Source organism: Malaclemys terrapin, chromosome 18 (assembly GCF_027887155.1).
Source record: "Malaclemys terrapin pileata isolate rMalTer1 chromosome 18, rMalTer1.hap1, whole genome shotgun sequence".
NCBI classification, from domain to species: Eukaryota; Metazoa; Chordata; order Testudines; family Emydidae; genus Malaclemys; species Malaclemys terrapin.
In genome coordinates, this window is record NC_071522.1 from 11,995,970 (window position 1) to 12,020,349 (window position 24,380).

Consider the following 24,380-nt stretch of genomic DNA (forward strand, 5'->3'; position numbering starts at 1 on the left):
AATGTAGTTGTAAATGGGGAATCATGATCGAGCAATTATGTTTCCAGTGGGTCTTACACTATTTAACATTTCTATCAATGACCTGGAAGAAAACAAAATCATTACTGATAGTTTCCCAGTAACACACAGATTAGAGGAGTAATAAATAATGAAGTGGACAGGTCACAGATACAGAGTGATCCCCGCGTTGTTTGGCAAGCTGGGCACAAGCAAATAATACGCATTTCAATATGGTCAAGTCAGACTTCTAGGAACAAAGAACACTAAATAGGATGGGGGACTGAATCCTGGGAAGTGGTGACTCTGAAAAGGGATTGGGGGTCATGGTGTCTCAGGTGGACATTGCTACAGTACACTGAAAGTCATGAAGAGGGGCTATAGCACTGTCCACATGGAACATTACTGCGCAGAAAGCTGGCACAAATCATACCCTGGTTTACCATCATCTACATACTGAGATCGTGAGCTGACACACTGTCACTCTCTTATATTTGAGCTTTCCCAGTTAAAAAAAAAAACACACAATCCTCATATTTTTCAAACTATGCTTTTTTCTTTTGTTTTCAACAGACCTTGCTTGGGGATCCGTATTTCTATTTTAAAATATCCAGGGACACTGGAGCAAGCTACTGTAGTGTCAACCAATTTTACAAGTGTTCTAAATATTTCAAGGTACTTGAAAATGAATTTATTTCTTTTGGAGATCTGTAACTAATTGCCTGAGGTACAGCTTGAAAACTGAAACAAACTGAATTATACCCTTCCATAAAAAGGCTTTTCTTGTTTTCTAAATTACACAGCTTGATTTCCAGCTAACCAGGATTATTTTGCAGTAGGGAACAAAGGGGGGAAAAAAAAGACCCTAAACAGTCTGTATCAAATAAGATTCTGAAAGTAATTTAATCAGCTTCCATAAAAGTATGATGATAATATAGCATTACTGGTATATGCTCAATGGAATAATTAACTCCACATTTATCCCTTTGTTCTGTCATTCTGTGGGTTCTCTTTGAAATTGAATAACAAAATATTACTTTAAAAGGTTTGCATAAAATCACTTGCTCTGAAGCGTCTCTTGTTAAAAAATAATCTCTATGAGATCCATGCTGCTGTCATAATGGTAGTATGGAGTAATGTACTGGGCCTGATCCTGCCAGTTCCCTTCAGATGAACTCACACTGACGTCAATGGGCACTTTATATTCAGAGCTGGCAAGGTCAGAGAACTCCTAGTGTGTATACAAGTCTAGATGTGAATTCCCAGGTTCATGTTCATAATTCACATGCTCCTTTCTGCATCAAGCTTATTTCTTGTATACAAAGAGCACTAGCAACTTCCATAATTATTTATTTCAGAGGCAACTCCAAGGGTACCGTGTTGACCAATTTTCTATCATTCCAATGGTTAGATCCTCTGCTGGAAAGATCAAATTATGCTTTAGCTATGATTTCATCTGACCGTATTATAAACCATACAAAATGTAGAGTGATAAACATGCCACGCTTTAATCAATATGTTCTAATGGCAACCATCACCAGTCGTCATGGGATTTGTATAACATTCATTATTATTGCATTCATCATTCCAGGATACCTAATGCTCTGTGTGATTAGTTATCAGCAAGAAAAAAAAAATCACAATGACCATCATCTAAAGAGGATTTCTAGGATTAAGGCATCCTAGGAAAGCATGTTCATTAAAGAAACATTGTGCATTCTATTCTAGTCTATGTAGGTTCTTATCCCATGCTCATGACTGTAGTATCTGCGTGCCTTCCAGTAGCATATTAAGCAATGTGACTACACATCTGTCACATAGTATTTATTCTCTCATCTTAATTTTTTTGTTCTCAGATCTCCCTTATTTCTGAAGATTACAATAGCATATAGTGCTTCCTCCCAGTCCAGCTCCTGTTTCTCTCTATTCCCATAGGAAAGTCATAACACTAGATGTTATGACAGCCCGGTTTGTTATCATACGATCATTTCAGTGGCAAGTTTGCCATCACAGCCCTGATTCAGTAAAGCACTTAAGAATATGCTTAAACCCATTTCTACTTAGGTATATGTGATATCAGTGGGACTTCAGCACCCACTTAAGTGCTTTTCCAAGTAGGAATGAGTTTAAGCACAGGCTTAAGTGCTTTCCTAAATCTCACCACAGCTTACTGACTGCTCTGCACTCTAGCTCTGCCAATCCCTGCCCCTACCTACCCATTCTCCGCACATACGAGGCTGGTGGTTGCTCTCCACCCCATACAGGCTTTGGCGACATGGATAGTTCATGCAGGGTTCCTACTCCCCTATGTGCCACAGGCCTTATAACTGAGGCTCAAGTAACCTATTAAAAGGATTTCAAACTCAATACCATCTTCGTCCTGCTAATAAAACACACCAGGAAAAATGGGCGAGTAGCACAATAATTGTTCTCTTCCATTTTTGCTGCATGTTGCTGCTTAGTTTATATAAACCACTTGGTTCTTTTAACAGAACAACATGAGGCAGAATGACTTATGGGGCTGCCCAAAGGCAAAAGCAGCATTCCATTTATATGCTTCGCTGTGGCACTGAGCAGCAAGTGCCAGACAGCTCCTGGTTTAGCAGCGTTCTTCAGAAGCTTGAGTTCTCCCCTCGCTGTCCAGCCACGGCTCAATGCAGTTTTTCCAAGCCATGATGAACGAGGAAATTGGTAATGTAGAACCACTCACTTGTGCAGAACTCAAAGCACAGTCGTGCACCAACCCCAAAGTAGTAGAGCACGGAGGAACTTCATGAGAGCTTTAAACAATGGCAAAATTATGAACAGTAAATGGACTTTTATTTGTCCTTCATGATTCCCTTCAGTTGTTGCTACTGATGGACATTAAATATAATTTATTCACTGTACCTTTGCTTTTTGTGTCTGCCCAAACTATAATTATCCTAAGATAACTACGCATCTTCAGGGAAAAATCCCAGAGCTGGAGGGAAGGGCAGAAAGAGAACAAGAAGATTCAGTATACAGGTCACTCATTAACATTTTTTATCCTCTCTCTGCATCAGGTACCTTTAGCTCCCACAATATTTGTCTATAACTATCTAGTTTGAAGCCACTCTGCCAAGATCACAGGCTTCTGGAAGAGTTTGCATCTAAAATTCTGTATCGCATTGGGAAGGTCTAAATATAGATTTATTTTGTTAAAAAATATCTGAATTAAAAGAGTGCATGTGTTTGTGGGGGTAGAGGGTGGGGTTTAGTCGGCATCACCTCATTAACTAAGAGAACAGTACAAGAGTCTTGAAATTATCCTTCAAATCTTGGTGTTATGAAGGGGAATGTCCAGAATTTCCCTAAGATAGCCATACTATTTCAATCTGCTGCTTTACATGGGACATCAATGGCACATAGGACCTGAGCTGGCTCTGTGCACAGAAGAAAATTTCACCCTCTGTGACTAAGGCATATAGCCCCAGAAGTGTAGAGGTATTTGGGCACCTACAGATGCAGATAAGTGCCTAACAGGATTTTCAGAAGTGCCTAACCCGCACTGCACAAAGGTGCTTTTGAAAATCCCACTGGGTGCTTATCTACATTTTTATGTGCCCAAGTACCTTTAAAAATCTGGTTCACAATTACTTTCCACTTACTCTATGAACAGACCTTGCCAATTCCTGCTTCCCTGACTTCCCCCAAATTGTGGCTTTGCCACAAGCTCTGAGTAAGAAGCAACCTGTAGAGAGGTGCTGGCCCCAGCGGCAGACCAGGAATCAGCATGTATCAGAGCTACACTCTGGCCTCTGGCTCCCCCTGGCTCCAGTGGGAAAGAAGCAATCTGCACCAACGCAATATCTGTGCTAACAAGTGCATTGGGAGAGGTGGAGCCATGGTTCTACCCATCACCCATGCAGGAAAGGGAGTAGCAGCCCCATGAAGGTTGCTGTCCTGCCACCCCTCTGCACTGCAACTGATGAGGATGACACAGGGGTGTAACAGCTGCCATACATCACTGTACTCACCCGTGCCACCCTGAGGTCAGTTGCTGATTAAAGCTGTGCAAAAGAAAAAAACCCATAAGTTCTTTCTGTACACCTGCTGGTAATACACACCAGGGAAATTTACACAGGCAGTAAGGCACCCAATGCCAACTAAAGCCAACGGGAGCTGGGTGACCCTACCCTACCTCACTCCCTGTGTGTGTGCGCACACACACACACACACACACTCACTCTGTTTTGGAAAGTTCACAGCAAAGTGCGACCGCTACATTTCATCCTGACCACTTTTGTCTCATCAGTATCTTGTGCTCCCCATCTATATGCCGTATTCATCATTTGTATCACCTTAGATTGTAAGCTCCTTGGGGCAGGAACGGTCTATCTCTTCGTTATGGTGTTTGTACAGCACCTAGCACAAAGGACTCCAGTTATACACCAGACTGCCGTAGTTGCTACTGCAGTACAAACAGCGATCACCATTTCTTTCTACTCACTAGAATGTGTGTGGGGGGAAATAAAAGGCAATCACCAGAAGTGAACAGCTGTCATTTAGCTGCAAAATATGTCTTTGCTGTTTCTACAACCTTTCCATACACACACACACACACACACACACACACACACACACACACACACACACACAATTGCTTTAGCTGTGTCACAACAGTGTTTGAAAGGACACTTCATTTATTCACTACTCTGTGGCTCTGTATACTGCACCAAGGCCAGGAGATTGAAAAATATGTTTCTGCTTCCCCTAGCCATGATGAATGAGCTGGAGTGCTGCTCCCAGCTAAAAGGGTATGTTCTATACATGAGCAATTCTAACTACTTCTCTCACCCTCAAGATACTTCAATCTCACTTCAACATATTCCTTTGTCAACTCTCTGAAAGAATCTATCAGCAGCTGGTGTTATTGCAAGAAGTGCTAAGGGCAAAGAACACTAATAGTAACTTTTTGAGGATGACTCAAAAGCAGAAATTTGAGGCATTCAAGGACTTTTTTAAAAACTCATTACTATCCTTCTAATCATAAAACGTTATTAAGCTCATAGTAGAAATGGTGCCCAACCAAAAGCCTTTGGCTTTTAGGGAATGAAACACCAATTGTATGTGTATTCAGATCCAATACCTAGTTCCTGATTCATCAACATCACTCGAGGTATTCTCTTTCCAGTGCAGCATCAGAACCTCCTCTGCTTTTCAACTTTGGCCGTAGGCTTAACCAAAGGCAATTTTAAACATGCAAGTATAACGAAGCACCTGAAGAAAAAATAAAACAGGCCTTTCAAGCCAAGTCTGTACTACAAACAGCCGAAACAACCAATTCAAAGGTTTGAGACAATAAGTGGATCTGCTCTGAAGCTGTGGCCTGGCGTAACAGTGTTCTGCCGCTTTAAGACTGGGGGGCCTGCAGTCAGCCCAGTTTGGAGAGAGAGCCTTCCCCCTGCCCCCCAAAAAACAGGCATTTAAGCCTGAAATAGGGATTCAGACCCAGCTGGGAAGGGGTCAGGTGATTCTTATAAAGGCTTGAAAGAGTTCACTTACTGAAGAGCTGCAGGAAGTTAAATGGATCCTGTGCCAGGACCTGACAAGAGAAAGATACACCAGGGGAAAGACCACTGTGCCCCTGCAGAAGACCCCAAGTCAGGAGGAAAGCCCAAGTTTATATGTGGAACTGATTTATTGTGTTAAAAGACCAGTGCCCTGAAGGAAGGGCCTGAACAGACTTTGGGGCTGGGGTTAGTCTTTCCTGGGCTGGAGGAGACAAGCCAGCAACCCTCACAGTGTATGTGGCAGTCTGGACCTCTTTCCATCAGCTCTGGCAAGTGTGATTTGAATGGAGATGGTAACAGTTTTGAAATGTTTATTTCAGGTGGGCATAACGTGCATTCTAATCACATCAATCGCCTAAATAGAAGCTGATCACAAAGACAGAGGTCTTCCCATCGCCAAGCCCACGGCAACTGCAGGGAATGGCTATCATGGGATATGCCCACCCAATCCTAAGAGCTGGATGTTTATTTTTATTACATTTTCATAGTGTCCGCATGCTTCTCCCTCGGACATCACTCTCCAACCCTGTTGCTGCTTAGTTCAAAAAGATCCTTACATATGTTTCTATGAGCCCGTCTTGGCATTTCTGTTTTGACAAGGAGACCTCCCACTCACATAGCTTCTTCTTCTCCATTCTAGAACTTGGGTGTCCTTGGATGAGATGAGCTATCTAAATTCCACCTCTCACTCTTCTATTTATAGGGTACCAGTCACTGCAGTATCTACAGTGCATGGCACCATTATAGTTACACAATTCAGTTAGCACCAACTTATCCAAGACCCTCTATCTTTAATCAATTTGGTGGTTCTGCTCTGGGCCTTCCCCAGGATATGCACATCCGGCTTTATCTTGTAAGCGATCCCAAGTTGAACAGTATGTCCTGTGCTGCGCCCAATTAGGGCTTTGCACAATGGTATAAAATGATTTAATCTTTCATAGAATCATAGAATATCAGGGTTGGAAGGGACCTCAGGAGGTCATCTAGTCCAACCCCCTGTTCAAAGCAGGACCAATCCCTCAACTGAATCATCCCAGCCAGGGCTTTGTCAAGCCGGGCCTTAAAAACCTCCAAGGAAGGAGATTCCACCACCACCCTAGGGAACCCATTCCAGTGCTTCACCACCTGCCTAGAAGATGAGAGTCTGTTACAGCCACAGAGACGGATTCTTTAGCTTAGGCTCTTGAGACTCTTGCTTTTAGCACTAGAGGTCCCTGGTTGAATCCCTGGTGTCAGCCAAGATGGTGGCTGTCATACCTATATAGAACACCATACAGCTTTAAGGATGTAGTCCAAGGAGGGTGACCAGATAGCAAGTGTGAAAAATCAGGATGGGGGGGGCGTAATAAGAGCCCATATAAAAAAGCCCCAAATATTGGGACTGTCCCTATAAAATCGGGACATCTGATCACCCTAAGTCCAAGCTTTTCAATAGAGGCTAGTGATTTTTTGGATGTCTTTGTATTTGGGTGTCCCACACCCTAACACCCCTTAGAAAGGCCTGATTTTCTGGAAATGCTGGGTTCCCACCTTCTGAAGATCAGACACCTCAAGCTGTGCACTCAAAATCTGCCTGTAGCCCTGTGACTCTATGCCCAGACTGCCTGGTATTAATTGCACCTGCTCTATGATCCCAGTGCTTTTCGTCTTTGGTATTCTGAATCCACACTTCTCAAAAAAATATATTGCCTTGTCTTGAGCTAGGCTGCATACGGCTTCCATTTTCATGGTAATGTACTACTAATCAAAGTATTGTGCAGAGTCATTAACTTTACAAAAGAGCAGCTAATGGGACCTGTAGGCAAGCTGTGGGGGAAATGAATGCATCTGCTCATAGGAGATGTGTATAACAGGAAGAGACATCATTTAGCTAAACGGGTGTCCTAAGCAAAATCAAAGAAGATATGCAGGATTAGGGAACAGGATCTCACACCAGTGATGTCCCCCTCCCCTCTTCTCCAAAGGCAGAGGTCTCCACCTGAAAGAGGGAGGTTTTTGTAAGGAAATGAGAGGACTGCAGCACAATTTCTCTATGGGTTCCTCTCTCAGAAGCCTGTCACACTGGTTGTAAGCATCTACCATGCTGTGAATCCAGGTCATCTTGCCAGATTCTGTAACTGAGGCAAGTGTAAATCTAGCAATGGCTTTCCAGGAATAGTCATCTAGGCATGTGTGTGTTTAACGATAGAGTTGACTGCACTGCAACTGGGAGTGTGATTGCAGAACATGTCGACATACTCGAGCTTGCTCACTGGACCCCGCTTGGGGGGTACCAACAGCAGTGAAGCCACAACACCATGGACTTCAGTGCAGGCTATCTGATCGAATAATTATCTGAGGACCCAGGCAGATTTGTACTGCCAGTTTGGAAGCCTGGGCTGCCATGGCCGCACTGCTCTGGTATCCAAGCTGGGTTAAAGGCTGCTGGGGTGGAGTACGTTTAAACGTGCTGCAATTACAGTCCCTGACTGCAGTATAAACATACCCTCCGTCTCCTGTCAAATTGCCAATGAAAAGTAACTGTAGCTAGGCTAAAGTGGGCATCTAGGTGTTCGTATGGCCCCATCACGTCAGTGTCTAAGCATCTCCCAAGTATTTAAAAATAGGCTTATTTTAAAAGGTATATTGAAATGCCCCATCTTGAGATAGTTGCTGCATGATGCACTGACTGCGGACGTTGAAGCAGACACACGAGACAGTATCTCTGCCAGCATCCATGATTATATAGGCATGCAGCTACCGATTCCGTGCAAAGACCATTGCAGCCACAGACCTAAGGAGCATGAAGCAAGCCTAACATGACACCCCTGTGGAGGTTGTCAGCAGCAGGGAATGAACCAGTGACTTCTGGGTCTAAAACGATGAGTGTCTACTGCCCAACCAAATGTTCCATATGTGTGAGCTCAAAGGCAGTAACTGCCTCTTAAAGCTTCATATGGTCCATCTACTAGAGGGAGACAGAGAGCCACAACAAGGACGAGTTACACAACCATTACAGAATGCTATACAGAAAATCTCACATATGGAGATTAGCTTCTGCCCCATGAACCTAAGGAAGAAGGCTACCTGGAGTTGCAGTTGTATTTGCAGAGTAAAAGTATCCACAACTGGCACACAGGGAAAAAGCAGCAGCCCCACTGTATTAGAGCCAGTTGCATCAGCATAAAATGGTTGGAGGAAATAACATATCCTATCTAGTGCCAGAAATAAGGGAAGAATTTTTAAAGAGGTGTCAAGAACTTATTTGATTTCCCTGGAAATCAAAGATCTCATGCACACACAAAATGGGTTTTAAAAACATTGAAAGAGAACTTTTAAATGCAACCGTACATGTATATTTGGTATAAAATTATCTATTTCCAGGGAAAATAAGTTCTTGACACCTCTTAAAAAAGTGCTTTCCCCTTATTTCTAGCACTAAATAACTATCCTATTTCCTCCTATCCTTTTATGCTGGTGCAGTTGGCTCCAACACAGTAGCACTGAAACTTCTTGTTGGATGTGCCAGTCTCTGTTACTTTTATTCTGAAAATACAACTGCAACTCCAGACAGCCTTGCTCTTCCTTAGGTTAATGGTGCTGAATAGATATGGATTATGGAAGCATAGTGCCGAGACTGGGTCTCAAATTCAATCTCAGATGTCCACATCCGTTGCTAAATGGATTGAGCATCACTCCTGTGATTTATCTTCTACTTAATTGGTATCACATTCCTCGGCTGAGCCTAGTTAGACTTAAAATGAAACCACTGAAAAATAAAGCATGTGTTTTCGGTGCACTAAAAGGCAAGACCTACTAAGGACACACCTATTGCCGCAAAAAAGTGCTAGGTGAAATAGCACATTCAGGAAAGTTAATAAATCATTTTTAACTGTTAAAAGCTATGAGGGAAGCCTGGCAATTCTTCTCTTAGGGCTCTTAAAACGCTACAGTGGTGTCAACAGAAGAAGAAAGTCAGGCTCACTGTTTGACAGTTAAATGTGTATTTTTTACACTCTCCTCACCGATAACTGAAAAAAATACACACAGTTAAACAATATAGGTCAGGTCCTCAGCCGGTTTGAATTGGCATATCACCAGTTACTTCAACAGAACTATACTGATGTACATCAGTGGAAGATCTGGCCCTACACTTCCACTGCACATTCAGAATCCTCTTCTTTCTACATCTCTTCATTCACATCACTCTGTCCCAAGAAATTACTCCTCCTTTGCATTAGTGAGCTCCTGGGAAAAGAGATTTGAAATACTTGAGAAAATATATCTCAAGTATATATTTGAGAAAAATTTGAGATACACATTTTGCTTGTTTTCCATTTCCTTATGGGATAAGACTTTCCCTGCTCTGAAATCTGCATTAGTCAGGAATTATTCCTTCTAAAAACCATCCTAGACAGCCTGTGCTATACAAGCCACCTACCCAAGTACCCTGCAGCACTCTTTCAATCATGTTCTAACACAATTGTTAGCATGGTTTCCCTGACAAATATGTACAGGGATTTTATGGCTAATATTTTTCTAGCAACCACCTTGTTTAAATAGGATTGTTACTGGCACAGCTCTCATCCACTACATTACTCATATACTGCCAAAAAGTCAGCCCCATATACTCATGAAAGCACCAAGTCATCACTCTATTTGGAAAAATGTTTTTCCAAGTTAGCAAAATCACTCTGGCTAAGAAAATGCACCACTTCCAAGAAGCACCAAGATCTTTCATGCTTTTAGGGCCAAATATTCCAACATGCATAACACAGCTCGGGTATGTGCATACCAACCGCTACAGGGTGGCCTGGGTACAAAGTTTCAGGTATGAACATACCTCAACTTCAGTAGCATGAGCCAAAGCCCATTGAAGATTGAAATCAATGGGACGTCTTCGATTGATTTTAACGGGCTCGGAGTCAGGCCCGTGGATTATGGGGCAGCGTGCGTGCAAATTTCTGCCAACTTGGCTGTAGCTGTTTAGCTAACACTGTCCACTCTTGTTTGTCCATAGTAAGTCACTGGACAAAGCGTGGAGAAAGATGGAATGCATCATAATGAGCCATAAGAGTCATCATCTACTCTACCTATCATATAGCCTCCTTACAACAGTAGCTTTGCATAATGCAAATTGCTTAGGAAGCTATTACACTGAGGAATGGTTTAGTCACTTGAGTTGGTTTTTCATATGCTAGCAGTGACCTGCTCTGTACAATGTCCCACTACAGCAGCTGAGATCTTGTAGTCAGCCCCTGTAAGAACTACTGCAACCGTGCAAGGCTCTTCCTTACAGAACACAGCTCAAAGCCAGGAGATCTGGGTTCTATCTCCAGCTCTGGCAGAGATGTGCTGTGACACCTCGGGCAAGTCACGTATCACTCTGTGCCTCAGTTTACCCATATATAAAAGGGGGTAAATAATATTTATCTACCTTTCAGGAGTGTTGTGGGACTTAATCCATTAATTATTTGTAAACAACTTGAAGATTTTGAGAAGGGAGGCCCTAGAGAACTGTCCAGTAATATTTTAATTCTAATTTACAGAAGCACAGAAGAAGCCTGCAATGCTATGCATTTTTCTGAGAGTCAGGAAAGGCCCTAAACAATATACTCTCATTAGCACTACAATAATATTAATACTACGCAGAGGTCAGGGATAAGAAAATTTTGTTCTAGAGACGGCGCTTACAAATAAATGAACGGGGAGGTCATAGACACATGTCCCTCTGGATGAAAATGCAGAGAACATTAACACCACCTTGTCTGAGCTATAGCTGTAACTTTCCTGGGTCCATTTCTATCTTCTGTGATTCCATATGATGTGAGCAAGTTTCATTTGAGAGTGTCATGGAAACAGATTCCCAGGTCAACTTCATTCAGCCCAATAACTTATATTTAGTCAACACACATCTTCCAGAAAGGCATCCTGAAGAGCTCTATGTAAGCTCGAAAGCTTGTCGCTTTCACCAACAGAAGTTGGTCCAATAAAAGATATTACCTCACCCACCCTGTCTCTCGAATATCCTGGGACCAACACAAGTACAGCACTGCACAGAAAGACATCCGTTCGAATACCCTTGCATACCCCTCTGCAGCCCTCCACTGCCCCACATGGATGGCAAGGGTACGAACAAGAATAGAATTTTGTCCCAAATTTCATGATGAAATTTTATTTTAAACACGTTTTTATTTCTTTGATTTAGAAATCAAGGGTTTGCCTTTCAACCCTGGAATAAATATAGCTCTTAGGCAGACACCTTGTCTTCCAAGTATCAAATTGGCATTAATTTTACAGCTACCGTAAGTGATTCACAGAGAGCAAAACGGAAGGGGAGAGGCTAAGCAATCTGTTCAAAGCCATAGAGGGAGCCATTGTCCGAGGCAGGGAGAGAATTCAAAAGTCCGTGGCTTTTAGTCCTGTGCTCAGACCACACTTCTCCCCAGGTAATAGGTCAGCTGTACTAATCATACATCTAGAATGAAACAACCTGTGGTAGGGAGAAGGATCTCTCTGATTTATGTTCACATAACTGAGATCAGAATAGCTCCACTGAGATCAGTTCAGCTATTCTAGATTTACCACCAGTGGACCTGGAGTCAGAATCTAACACAGTGGCTGTATCTCCTCTGAAGTTACGCTACTGATCATTCGAACAAAAAGGGCTTGGATTTTCCTCTTCCTAAATTCGCCAAACTGCCTCCTCCATTACACTACTTCACACCACTCATGTTTATGGCACATTTTTATATTTGCACTGTCATCTTCTTTGCAGCAGCTTTTTTGTCTTCTCCCCCTCCCTTAGATTTTGCAAGCAAACCAAAAAAAAAAGCCAAAACCCTGACAAAATGTCTCCTTCATACTGACTTTCAACTCAAAAATATGTCAATGTGAAAACCCACCAGGTGGCTCTCTAATGAATGCAAGCTGGTTCTCCAATAATCCCACCAACGGAAAAGAAATACCATTTTGAACTATGAAATTTTATTGCAAGACAGCAGACAAAGCAGTCAAACATGCATGCCTGGATACTACCTAAAAACATCAATTACCTTTTGTAGCACTATCAAGATCCCCAGACATCCAACCGACACACAATAATGAGGCAAGAACCAAAAAGTTCATAAAATTAATTCTATCTGCTCCAGAGAAGCCGTGTTCAAACAGAGAGAGGAAGCATTTGGAAAATGTCAGCTCTGTGCTATAAATATCAACAGATGGGGAAATTTAACAATCTCAGCCATTAGAAATAAAATATCCATTTTCTTTGTTAAGCATTGAATGTTTTTTCAAAAAGAGGTCATCAAAAGAAGCCTGCTGAATATGCCATTACCCAAAACAATCAAATGGAAAAAGAATGTATGTGCTTTCAAACCAGCATCTGGACATTTTAGCTTTGGCCTGTGGGGTTGTTGTTTCTTCATTATTTCAAACACATACGTACACACTATAATCAACCAACTTGGGGGAGGGCCGGGGCGGGAATCCTCTTGCTTCTGACCAGACAGATTGCTCCGCCCTTTAAAATTACCAAGTGCTACAAATCCAGTAAATTCACTGAACTCTTTTTCTAGTCCTCTTCACTCCTGGAATTCAGGCACCAATGCAACTTGAGTTTGCATCATCTATTGGCGTGTAAAAGAATCTTATTCCACCTCAAACAGTCCACATTACAAAACTGCTACAAGTAGATTTCTCAACAGTGACAGACTCAATCATCTCCTGTGGGAAAAGACCCAACGGAAGCCTGCAGTTTAGCTGGTCGCATTTTTAATTTCCTGTAGACAAAACCACATCGGCTCCAATCCAAAAACTCCCCAGCATGTTACAGAAGATAACCCAGAATTCCCTAGTAAAAGTTGTTCATGGTCTGTCTAAGTGCCCCAGGAGGTTACAGAAAGAAATTAGCCCTTCAGATTAACCTGTTGACCGCATTCATTATGGCTCATATCCTGAAGCTCTAATTATGCAGTTTTCACTCATTTGCAAAACTCTAATCGACTTCAGTGGAAGTTTTGCCAGAGTAAAGATGGAGGGTCCAATTTTCAAAGGTGCTGAGCACTTGCAACTCCCATGGACTTCATTAGGAGCTGTGGGTGCAAAGTACTTCTGATGCTCTGGTGATAGGTGACATATGAAGGGATGATTAGCTGATAGGCTAGATAATCCGGTCCCTCAGGATTTGGCTTTTAGGTTCCAATCCTGCAAAGATTCACATGTATGCTTCACTTTACAAACTGAGTGGCCTCATTGACGCCAATGGGAATACACGCAGTGTGCAATTTAAGCACATGCATAAGACTTTGCAGGAGAAAGGGCCTGAAGTCTACAAAACTTGACCTGGCAGGTAGAAAATTAAAAAGCAAATCCAAATGTAGTTACTTATGTTACTGCCATAAAATTCTGGGGGGAAGAAAAAAAAAAACTGTACATACCTCGGGCATCAAAAAATTCATCGTCTGAGCTCTCCACAGAGTCATTAATGATGTTCTGCATGTGCCACTGAGTGCCACTGAATCTGCGCGAACCAGCTGGAAATAAAGACAGACTCACATTAACAAAATTAAATGATGATCTGCTTGCCAAGCTAAAAAAAGAAAAAGTCTAATTAAGTCCTCGTAAATTGTGTGAGATGCTCATTTTGGCCAATTCACGTTTTTTAACCTAATGAGAGGGCCACTCAGAACATGTGGGATGACAGCAAAAATTATACCTTCTGCAAAATCATCTGAATTAAAATGATTAAAGCAAACCCTTTGTTCAGATTCAGTGTGCAATGCTTTCACCGAATGGAGTGACTTAAGAAAGAAAAATTCCACTCAGTTGAACTTGTCAGACCATTACATTCCAAGCTCGCCCTCAAGCTGTGCAAATACTTCTAAAGGCAGAAAGAAGCATTTCTTGGGACAGCAGAGCAGCTCACGTTAGAACTGAATTTCTTCCATAGCTCTTATGAAGATGCACCATTCTGTTTGGCTTTCAGATTTGCATGCAAAACTACTGAATTTCCCACTCACTGAGTGGCTTCCTCAAATGAACACCAAAGAGCTTTGTTTTCTTTATTGTTAACATAAATGTTCCTAGCAACAGAGGGTCCTGTGGCTCCCAATACTTCTGTTAGTCTTAAAGGTGCCACAGGACCCTCTGTTGCTTTTTACAGATTCAGACTAACACGGCTACCCCTCTGATACATAAATGTTCCTGTAGCTTTTGACAGAAGCTTGGCATTTGAAGATAAGAAGGCCAAAGCATTTTGGGAGAGCTAAATAACAGAGTCACATTAATATAGCGAGGACACATTATATAACCTTACGCCGATATGAAAACATGACGCTGTCTGCGCAGTTTGCGTCATCCATTCCTCATATGTGATGGTGTGTGGTACCTCTGTATGACAGGACTACACCACACTTTCAGACAGGATGTAACAAAATGTCTAAGAATTGAACCTGCAGAGAGATACATAGCTAGGGAGAAAGCTAGAATTTGGCCAGCGTTCTTCCAGGCTAATATTGCCACAATTTTCATTCCATTTAGTGCATTCATATACACAGGCTGTATTTTATTTCTACGAAGGAAAGGCTGTATCACAAGACATGTACACTTACAACCCCGCTTCAAACCAATGGGAGGGCCAAGGGGGAAAAAGGTCCATCATTAACATTTTAGAACTAAATTAATCTTTTCATGAGCATCTACTTACCATATCAAAACAGCCCCCTAAGTTTTATTCACTTAGTGAGTCCCCAAAAGAGGTGGATTCAAACTACAATGGCCCAATTGATCCATCTTAAATTTGGTGGCCTTCTGGCAAACCTTATTACCTAGTAATAATACTTCCTTCTTGTAATAGGGCTCTTCAAAAATATGATACAAAGGAGGTCAGTATCACAACCCCCGTTTTACAAATAGCAAAATGGAGGCACCATTTGGTGAATCAACTCAAAGTCACCTAGCTGGCCAATGTCAGAGCTGGGAAAAGAACCCACCTTCTTCCAAGTCCTAGTCTAGCACCCTGTCCAATGGAGTGTGCTGCCTCTCAATCTCTAGAACCCTTTCTCTCTCCTTGGCTGTTCTCCCCCCCCACACACACACACACACACACAACCAACCCAGAGGGACGCAGAGAAGAGGAGACACCATCCTGGTGTTAAGTAACATGGTGGGGATTTAATAGCCAAACCAAGTCTTTTCCTCCATCTAGCATTTTGGTATGGTCCTTGATAGAGAGATTGGGCCAACCACAGCATTTGGCTTTCGATCTGAACTCTGTCCATCTTCTAGTTGGCATCACCTTTCTGCTACTCGTTAGCGACAACTGACATCCCTTGTTAATGCGGAAGATTTTGGACTCCTCAGAGAAACCCACAGTCACCAAGATATGTGATTTCATTGTATGATAATGTAAGAGCAGAGCTACCCACTTAGCAAATGCCTAGGCAACAAGCAATCATTTAAAGCTTTTTAGCAATCTTCATTTCTACGTGGCCAGAATCAATAATCCACTGTGCTGTTATCAAACCCACCCAGAAAAAGCCTTTGTCCATTTCACTTTAATATAAGTTGGTAACATCACTGCCACTGACCTGACAGAAGTGTTTCAAAGCAAGAGGAATGATTCAGTGGTGTAGTCTCATTGCAGGAGTTTTGCGGGGAGATTACTTCATGAACGGTATAAAGGAATTTATATTCATACATATTTTAAACCCCCCCCCCCCTTTTTCTTCACACACACACACACACACACACACACACACACACGAGAACCCATATTTTACAAACTAACAGGGGACTGAGAGGGAATCATAAAAATTGAAAAACTCATACAATTGAAGATCTCAACATTACAGTAGGTACAGTGCAAAAGTATCAGTCTGGTGCATTGCGTCACTTTCTCAGTGTCCTTCAAACCACTGTGAAACAACTTCCAATACAATGGGATGTGCAAGGATGAGAACTTGTTCTTCATCAACTATTCTTTTGAAGACAATGCACCTCAGAGCCTTAATGGTTTCCTCCATCCCTTTTAGGGAAGTTGTCATTCAACAGCAAGTTTTCAATCACACTTAGGCTTGGTATACACTACTTCGGTATAACTAGGTCACTCGGGGATGTGAAAAATGCACACCCCTGAGCAACGTAGTTATATCAACTTTAACCTCCCATGTAGACAGCGCTGTATTGGCAGGAGAGCGTCTCCTGACAATATAGCTACCACCTCCTGTCAGCTTAGAGCGTCTTCACCAGATACACTACAGCGTCATGCAGCTGTGCCGATGTAAATTTGTAGTGTAGACCTGCCCTCAGTGAAGAAGTGACAATTAACACAAATGCTTCAGTTACCAGAGGAGTTGTGCAGCAATACTCTGCCCTGGTGATGCTATGTCTCAATCTCTCTCATCTACATAGAAACCTCCCTTCCTTCAGTGATAGTGAAGGTGCCGTGCCAGGCAACCACCCTATTACAAGGGACACTGTCAAGTTAAAAATCATTAGAGCTGACCAGAAGACAGGATCCCTTCCGGTCTCCACCTGCACAGAAAATTTTCAACAAGAGGTTTTTTTGGTTTGTTTATTTTTATAATGGAAAAGTGTCTGGCCAACCCCCACCCCCCCGCCAAACACACACACACACACACATATATTTGGGCCAAAACACAAAAATATTTCAATTTGGAAATGCTGTCATGGTGCCTCATAGGAGCTGTAGTTCAGGTGGTTTATGCTCCCATTCTATTCTATAGGCAGAGCTCCCTGGTCTGACTACATTTCCCATTATGCAAGACTGATGTGAGGCAACTGCATCCTGGGAGTCTTTGGTCATGATGCATCATGGGAGATATAGTCCACTGCCAACAATGAAGACACCCTTACCCACGTTACTAATAACTGGAGAGGTGGGCCTGTGCTGAAGTTCTGATCCAGACATGAATCTGAATTGTGCCAAAAGGCCAAGAGCAGGAAGGAGAGTTCAGACCCAGCACCTAAGATCAAGGTTTTTCAACTTTTCCAGATTGGCGATGCCTTAATTTGAAGTCAAAAAGCTTCATGACCCTGCCTCCCTTACAATTACTATAAAGATAAGAATTAAAAAGTATCAGTGATGCCAATGATAAACCTATATAATGTAATTGTGTGTTTCAAGAGATTGACAGAGAATATTTGACCTTGAAGGACAGGGGACTGTGGGAAGTAAGATTTTCTTTGCTTTAGCTTGTAATAAGATTTTCAGCACCTCACAACCTCCAAATATCTTTAATGACACTCCCGGGGGGGGGGGGGGGGAGGGGGGGGAGGGGGAGAGATGCAATTTAACTGTTGAGAAACACGGTCTTAGATCATCAAACGTGAATATGAGGGTTCTTCATGCTATACGTGCCATCTGCAGTTATTTTTGCATCTCTATAAAGTTGGGAAAGGAAAGCAGACAAACAAGGAGCGTTCTGGTGAAGTAACCCAAGGCTATGGTTACCATCACTGAGGGAGAATGTTTATTTGTTTTTAAACTACTGTTCCCAGTGGAATAAAAATAAATTATTCAAACATTTCTAAAAAGCTTCGGCTTTAGACAAACTTTCTTCTGTAAAACCAAAGGGCTAGATCCTGATTCCCTTATACAAGCTGAGTAGTAGAGCCGGGGAAAACTTTTCGGTTAAATAATTTTATTTGTTGAAAATTGCAGTTTCAGGTTGACTGAAATGATCCACGAATCTGACATGAATTCACTGAACAGTTTTGAACACACTCCCCTTTTCAGGACTCAAGTGCCATCCACAAAAAGGAAGGAGAAGGAGATGGTGATAGCCTCAGTATCTGAAAAGCCTATACTGTCTCATGGGTGTAAAGTCATATGTAAAAAGGCCAAAAATGGCTCAGAACTTAAAAACTGGATGGTAACAGACTGTGAAACCCAGTGATGATTCAGCCTGGTGATATTCTGAACAAAGATTTCTCACCGTGCTTTAGCTGCTTCTTTTGCTTCACATGGACTCAACAGAAATTGTAGACTTAAGAGTGACATGCAGAGTGATTTTTAAATTTTATTTTTCAGAACTGCCAGCAAACTGGAAAATCAGCTATTTGCCCAGCTCTACTGAAAAGCACCTGATTGCACAGGTAAATCCATTGGTTTCAATGCTATTGCTTGTGGAGAAAGTAGCAGAATCTGGCCCTAATATTTGACCTAACCACCCCCTATTTAAACAAACGAAGAAGCTTCCCATGTACATTTCTGCTCAGATTACAGAATCCGGTATGACAAGGAGAGCTCTAAAGATCTTTTACCTTCTGGTTTATCTCACACTGAGAAGGCTGAATTGGAAGAGATACTGTGATGATTTTACTAGAAAGTGGCAAGTCTTCCTTCCCCAAAGGAAAAAAACATGTCTGTACCAAGGGGATGTGCTAATGTTATCTAACCTGCTCTTTCATTAAGGAGCTGCCTAATAGCTGTATAAACCTCTCATTGAGGTCCACATAGGGATTAGGAGTGCTAAAAGATTTGCTTTAAATGAAAACATTTATTACAGTAGTTCATTCGCACCTGGTTGTGTCAGCACCCCCATTGTAAGCCTTTATCTGCAGGGGGTTTATATCTTGGCTCTAACAAGTCTCTCTGGGCTGAATCTTGGCATAAGAAGTTTTTTTTGGACTTGAATTTCAAAAATATCAGCCTGGCTTTTGCACCAGAACAAAGGTTTTAATGTACATTTTACTGAGTCTGGAAAACACCTGTGACCGCCAAGTTAAGTAACCACATATGACTCTACCATTCTATTGCCCTCCTTTAGACAAAACAGCACAGATTAATGAATCCTAGACTGCAAGTTCTCTGGGGCAGGGACTGTCTTTATATAATGCATTCATACATTGCTTAATACAACAGGGCTTGGATCCTTGTTTAGGATCTCTAGACACAACTGCAATGAGAATATAAAACGGAAGGGGTTGCAGAGTTGTATGGATTGGTATTTATTATGACCTCAGAGGGGCTTTCACACAGCTGAAATAGTGTATGTTTGGTTTTAGAGCTGAGTGAAGTCATGTACTTTACCCACTGATGAGAATTTTGCAAAAACATTTTAATCTGTGAAAAATATCAGGAAGCAAAGTGAAATTTTGCTATTGTAGACAGCCCGCTCAGGACAAACCTACAGGGGACTGGGATTCTTTGTCTCAGGTCTGAATCAACTAAACCTACGTCGCACATGGGGCAAGGTTTCTCAACCAGTGGGTCACGACCCCCAGATGACGATCCCAGAAGTTGTGAGGCATCAAAAATGTTGTTATAGTCTAAAGCAAAGAAATCCTTACTCCACTACTCCCACCACACCTTTACCCTTTACGTGCAAGTACTCTGCCAACCTCTCAGAACACACACACACATGCATATAAATTATATAGACTTACCACTGTTCTCAGACACTTTTTTACTCTTTTTTTTAAACTCTTAAGTTTATACTATAGGTAAGAGCAGTCAACATTTTTTTATTTAGACTAAGGAGTCTCCAGTCTACAAAGGTTGAGAAATACTGATCGAGGGTTCTTGCCAAAAGAAGGCTGTTGAGTTATGCATCCAGCCAGCAAAGGTAGACTGGCTGGGTCACAGCCAGGGATACTATTTGATAAGCACACTGTGGATATGAAATGCTGTCACGGGCTCTCTCACCACACTGGCGCCTCCTGCTGGCTGTTTCAGGAATTAGCTCTGGTCAACGGGTGTGCCCTCCGGTGGCTCTCCCGTCCTCGTCTCTGCCTGCAGACCCACTGCGGTTCCAGTCTGACTCCCCTCTGGCCATGTCACAATCCGGTTTTCCCCCTTCTGGGGGACCGCAACAGTCTAGCTGCTTCTCACAGTGGCTTGGCAGTCGATAGCCTGGCCGCTTCTTCAGCGGCGAGTGTGTGGGCGGGGGTGGGACAGGACCCTGGCCCACCACTACTCTGGGTCCCAGCCCAGGGACCTTGAAAACACCAACTTCCCGCTGCCCCTCCTTTCTTTCTCCACCAGTCTCTCTCAATTCCCTGCAGCCCCAGCGCCTCTGGCGCCTTCACCCCCTTCCCAGGGCTTCAGGCCTGCACACCTTAGCAGCCCTGTTCCCAGTGCTAGTCTCTGCAACCCTCTAAGAAGCTGGTCCCCTCCCTTGGGCTTCCTGCAGCAGACTGACTTGCTCTGACCTGCAGCTTCCTTTTATATGTTCCAGCTGGGCCCGGATTGGCTGGTCCAGTTGTGCCCTAATTGACTGCTGCCACTGCCCTAATTGGCCGTTTCTTTGCAGCCCTCCAGGCTGGGTTTTAACCCTGTCAGGGCCAGTGTGGGGCAGATGCCCCACCATATAATCAAAATAATGAGCTTTTAACATCTGACACCTTGTGAGCCACCAAAGCTAGAATAAAACTGGTCTACGTCACCGGAACTCAGGGGCTATCAGCTTTCTGACAGCATATAGCTTCTAGATCTGTTCAAGTTCAGGCTGCTCAGTGCCAGACTCCAGGCACAAGGCTGTTTGAAGGGGAGTCCTGCATAGGGAATCCTCCTGTAGCCCAGAGCAATCATAGCAGTTCCTATGACATCCCCACCTATCCTCCTCTGTAGTGGCAGTGTCTGGGGAAAAGAGGTGTCCCTGCAACCTAACAGTCCCCGGCTGTTGGAATTTGGGTTCTGCTGAAGATGTAGCCCTTATTTTGAGAATCTCCAAGGTTAAAAACTATCATACTTTGAAACAGTCACTTGTCCTTCAGAGCATGCAAAAATAAACAGCTGTTTATACCAGGTAAGGATACTTTCAACACCTTAAAAAGTCCTGGACCACTATGACCCTAAAAATATGGTGCTTTACAGCAGACCCATAACGAGAGGGTGCTCTACAGAATCCTCCAGCCAAAACTGCTACCCTCTAACAAAGAAGGAGAAAAGACAACCTCCATGGAAGTGCAGATCTCCGAGGAATGGATGATCTAACAGAATCACAGAAATTAGACAAGGAAGAGACAAAATATTTCCTATGATTCACCTTGTCGATGTGGGAAAACCACACTGATTAATTAATGGTAGAGGCAAATTTAACCTTGTAGCTAAACAATATTCAGTCTGTCACTGTTAATACTACTATTACTTTAATCAATCCCATTTGATCGACACAACAGACTGTGTTCTGAATGTAATGTGCATAAACATATTGTGTCCCATTATTGCTAATGAAAATGGCACCCATGGAGTAACACCTTGATAATGTAGACTAATACATACGAATACAAGGAATACTAATGTTGTTTCCTATTAAATAGCACCCACTTATGCTGAAGTGCTCCCAGACTCCCAGTGCTCCCTTTAAATTAAACTGGAAAACCTCCAAAGCAGGAGTTAATTGAGTGCTGCATCTGATTAGTACAAATGTTTATGGCTTGCTTTGACTCCCTCTGCCGTGTACAGCAAGATACCTGAAGGACAAGTTATTTTCCATCTTCATTTTAGGGTCAGGACTGTTTAAAGCCTTTACATTTGCATTTAAAATGGGAAAGTTGTTATAATTAACTCAGACACCAGAATCTCTAACATCACTGCTGCAGTTTATTTTATTACCGAACTGGGAATGTTACGTGTTGATTTAAGAAACACAAGCAATGAGCCTGTCAGAGACCGACCATCCCCAAAATTTGAATCTTCACATTATGCTTCTTTTCAGCAACTCCCTAAACCATAACTGCTTCAAAAAGGGAATTTCCATCCCATAGGAAATTCTAATTAAAAAAAAAAAATTAGTTCCAAACTGGGATGAGAAGTCAAAATATAGCACAGAACAGAAAATTCCAAAGAAGCCAGAAACACTTTGTACATTTCCAGTTGAAACATTTTAGCATTTCCAAATTTAAATATTGTGTTTCATTTATTGAACTAATTGAAATATTTCATTTTGTCTTGATTTAACATTAATCTCCATCTTCCTGAGCTGTCGCAGCACCTCATAAGGATTGGATGAGGCCATGAAACACCACACCTACAACTTCACGAGCTGGGCTTTCTTGATACATCTCATCAGCTCAACTCGAAGGGAGACTACATTGCTTCTTGGGAGATGTAGTCCATACACAGAGCCCGGTCCATACAGGAGAAGGCAGTAGGGGGAAGGGCACCCAAACTATAATTCCCATGGGCTACCATGGCAGCTCAGGCCAACCCAGATTAATGCCAAACTAACGCACAACGAAATCAGAGAGACAAGGTGGGGTGAGGGAATCTCTTTTATTGGACCAACTTCTGTGGGTGAGAGAGACTACAAGCTCAAAAGCTTAATTTTTCCCCAACAGAAAAACTGAAATACTTTGGCATACTGAAATTTTCACCACAGAAAATTTTAATTGTGGAAACTGCATTTTCTATTGAAAAAGGACACGGATGGAAAGTTCCTGTCCATTCTCGGTATTCCATTCCTCCCGCACCATTCAATACGAATCACGAGCTTCACTGAACCCAGACCTCCTATACCCACGCAGCCTCCCACTTCTCCACCAAGCAACATCCTTCAAATCCTTCCTTTTAACTCGTTCCTTCTTCTCAGGCTATGTCCAGACTACAGTTTCTCTCGGCATAATTTATGTCACTCAGAGGGGTATAATTTACACCGACATAAACGCCGGTGTGGACAGCGCTATGTTGGTGGGAGAGCTTCTCCTGATGACACAGCAATCGCCGCTCGTGGGGGTAGGAGGAGTTAAGCTGACAAGCTCCCTTCCGTTTAGATTGGCTACATTAGAGATCTTACAGCTGCACCACTGTAAACTCTCTAATGCAGCCCTGCTCTGAGAAAAACCCTCCACACCCTTCCTTTTCCTGAACTATTGTTCTACATTTTGTCTCGTCTAGCATATCCTCAGCTCTTTAGAGTAGGTATTACGCCTGAATCGAGGGGTCCAATCCTGCAAACGCCTGCTAGCATGTTATAGAACCATTTAAAAGAATAAGATTACAATTACAGTAGTAAGCAATAATGTGTCCAATTATCTGCTGGTGTAAATTGGCACAGTTCCAATGAAGTCAGTGGAGCTGCACCAATTTACCCTTGGAGAGGATTTGACCCAACGTCAGGTTGTAAGTGCTTGCAAGATCAGGCCTCACATTGATCAGGATTAGGCTCTAGGTCAAGAGCTCTGTAAATTGATAGGGCTGTATTAAGACTGAGGCCATTCACTTTACTTACGTTATGCTCTTGCATTGCAGGGTAATACTGCATCAGAGAAGAACATGACCGTGCTTTTACACAAGTGAAAAATTAAAAACTATCCAAGCCCAGTATCTTATCAACTCATTCAATACCACTGCTGCCTCTCTCAATGTTTTCCTTCATTATCCTGGCTTTAGAGCAGGGGTTCTCAAACTTCATTCCCCCTTCTGACAACAAGAATTACTACACGACCCCAAGAGGGAGGACCGAAGCCTGAACCCGTCCGAGCCCCACTGCCCCGGGTGGAGGGACCAAAGCTAAAGCTCAAGGGTTGCAGCCCCAGGTAGGGGGCCTGTAATGCGAGCCCCGCCACCCAGAGCTGAAGTCCTTGGGCTTCAGCTCCGAACCCCAGCAAGTCTAACAGCAGCCCTAGCAACCCCATTAAAACAGGGTCGTGACCCACTTTGGGGTCCCAACCCAGAGTTTGAGAACCGTTGCTGCAGAGCAAAAATGTTTACCAACATAAAAGCGCTCAGCTGGGACCATAAATCAAAATCGTCTATTTCTCAACCCCCAGCCTTTGCACAATCATAGTGGTTGGTGTCTTTTCATTCACACAGACAAGCCCCCTAGTATAATTAGATGTCGGCTCAGCCACTCAGAAATGGAAGCAAGACAGATTTTTCCCCCCCTCCCTTTCTTTTCAGTA

At 42.7% G+C, this 24,380-nt stretch overlaps 1 protein-coding gene across 1 annotated transcript in view; it reads right to left on the bottom strand.

The window, feature by feature from the left end:
• Positions 1–24,380, bottom strand: part of PITPNM3 (PITPNM family member 3) — a 361,048-nt gene that overhangs the window by 243,579 nt on the left and 93,089 nt on the right. The window contains exon 2 of the mRNA XM_054008467.1: positions 13,949–14,044. Coding sequence (XP_053864442.1) covers positions 13,949–14,044 — 96 coding nt within the window. The remainder of the gene's footprint in view (positions 1–13,948; positions 14,045–24,380) is intronic.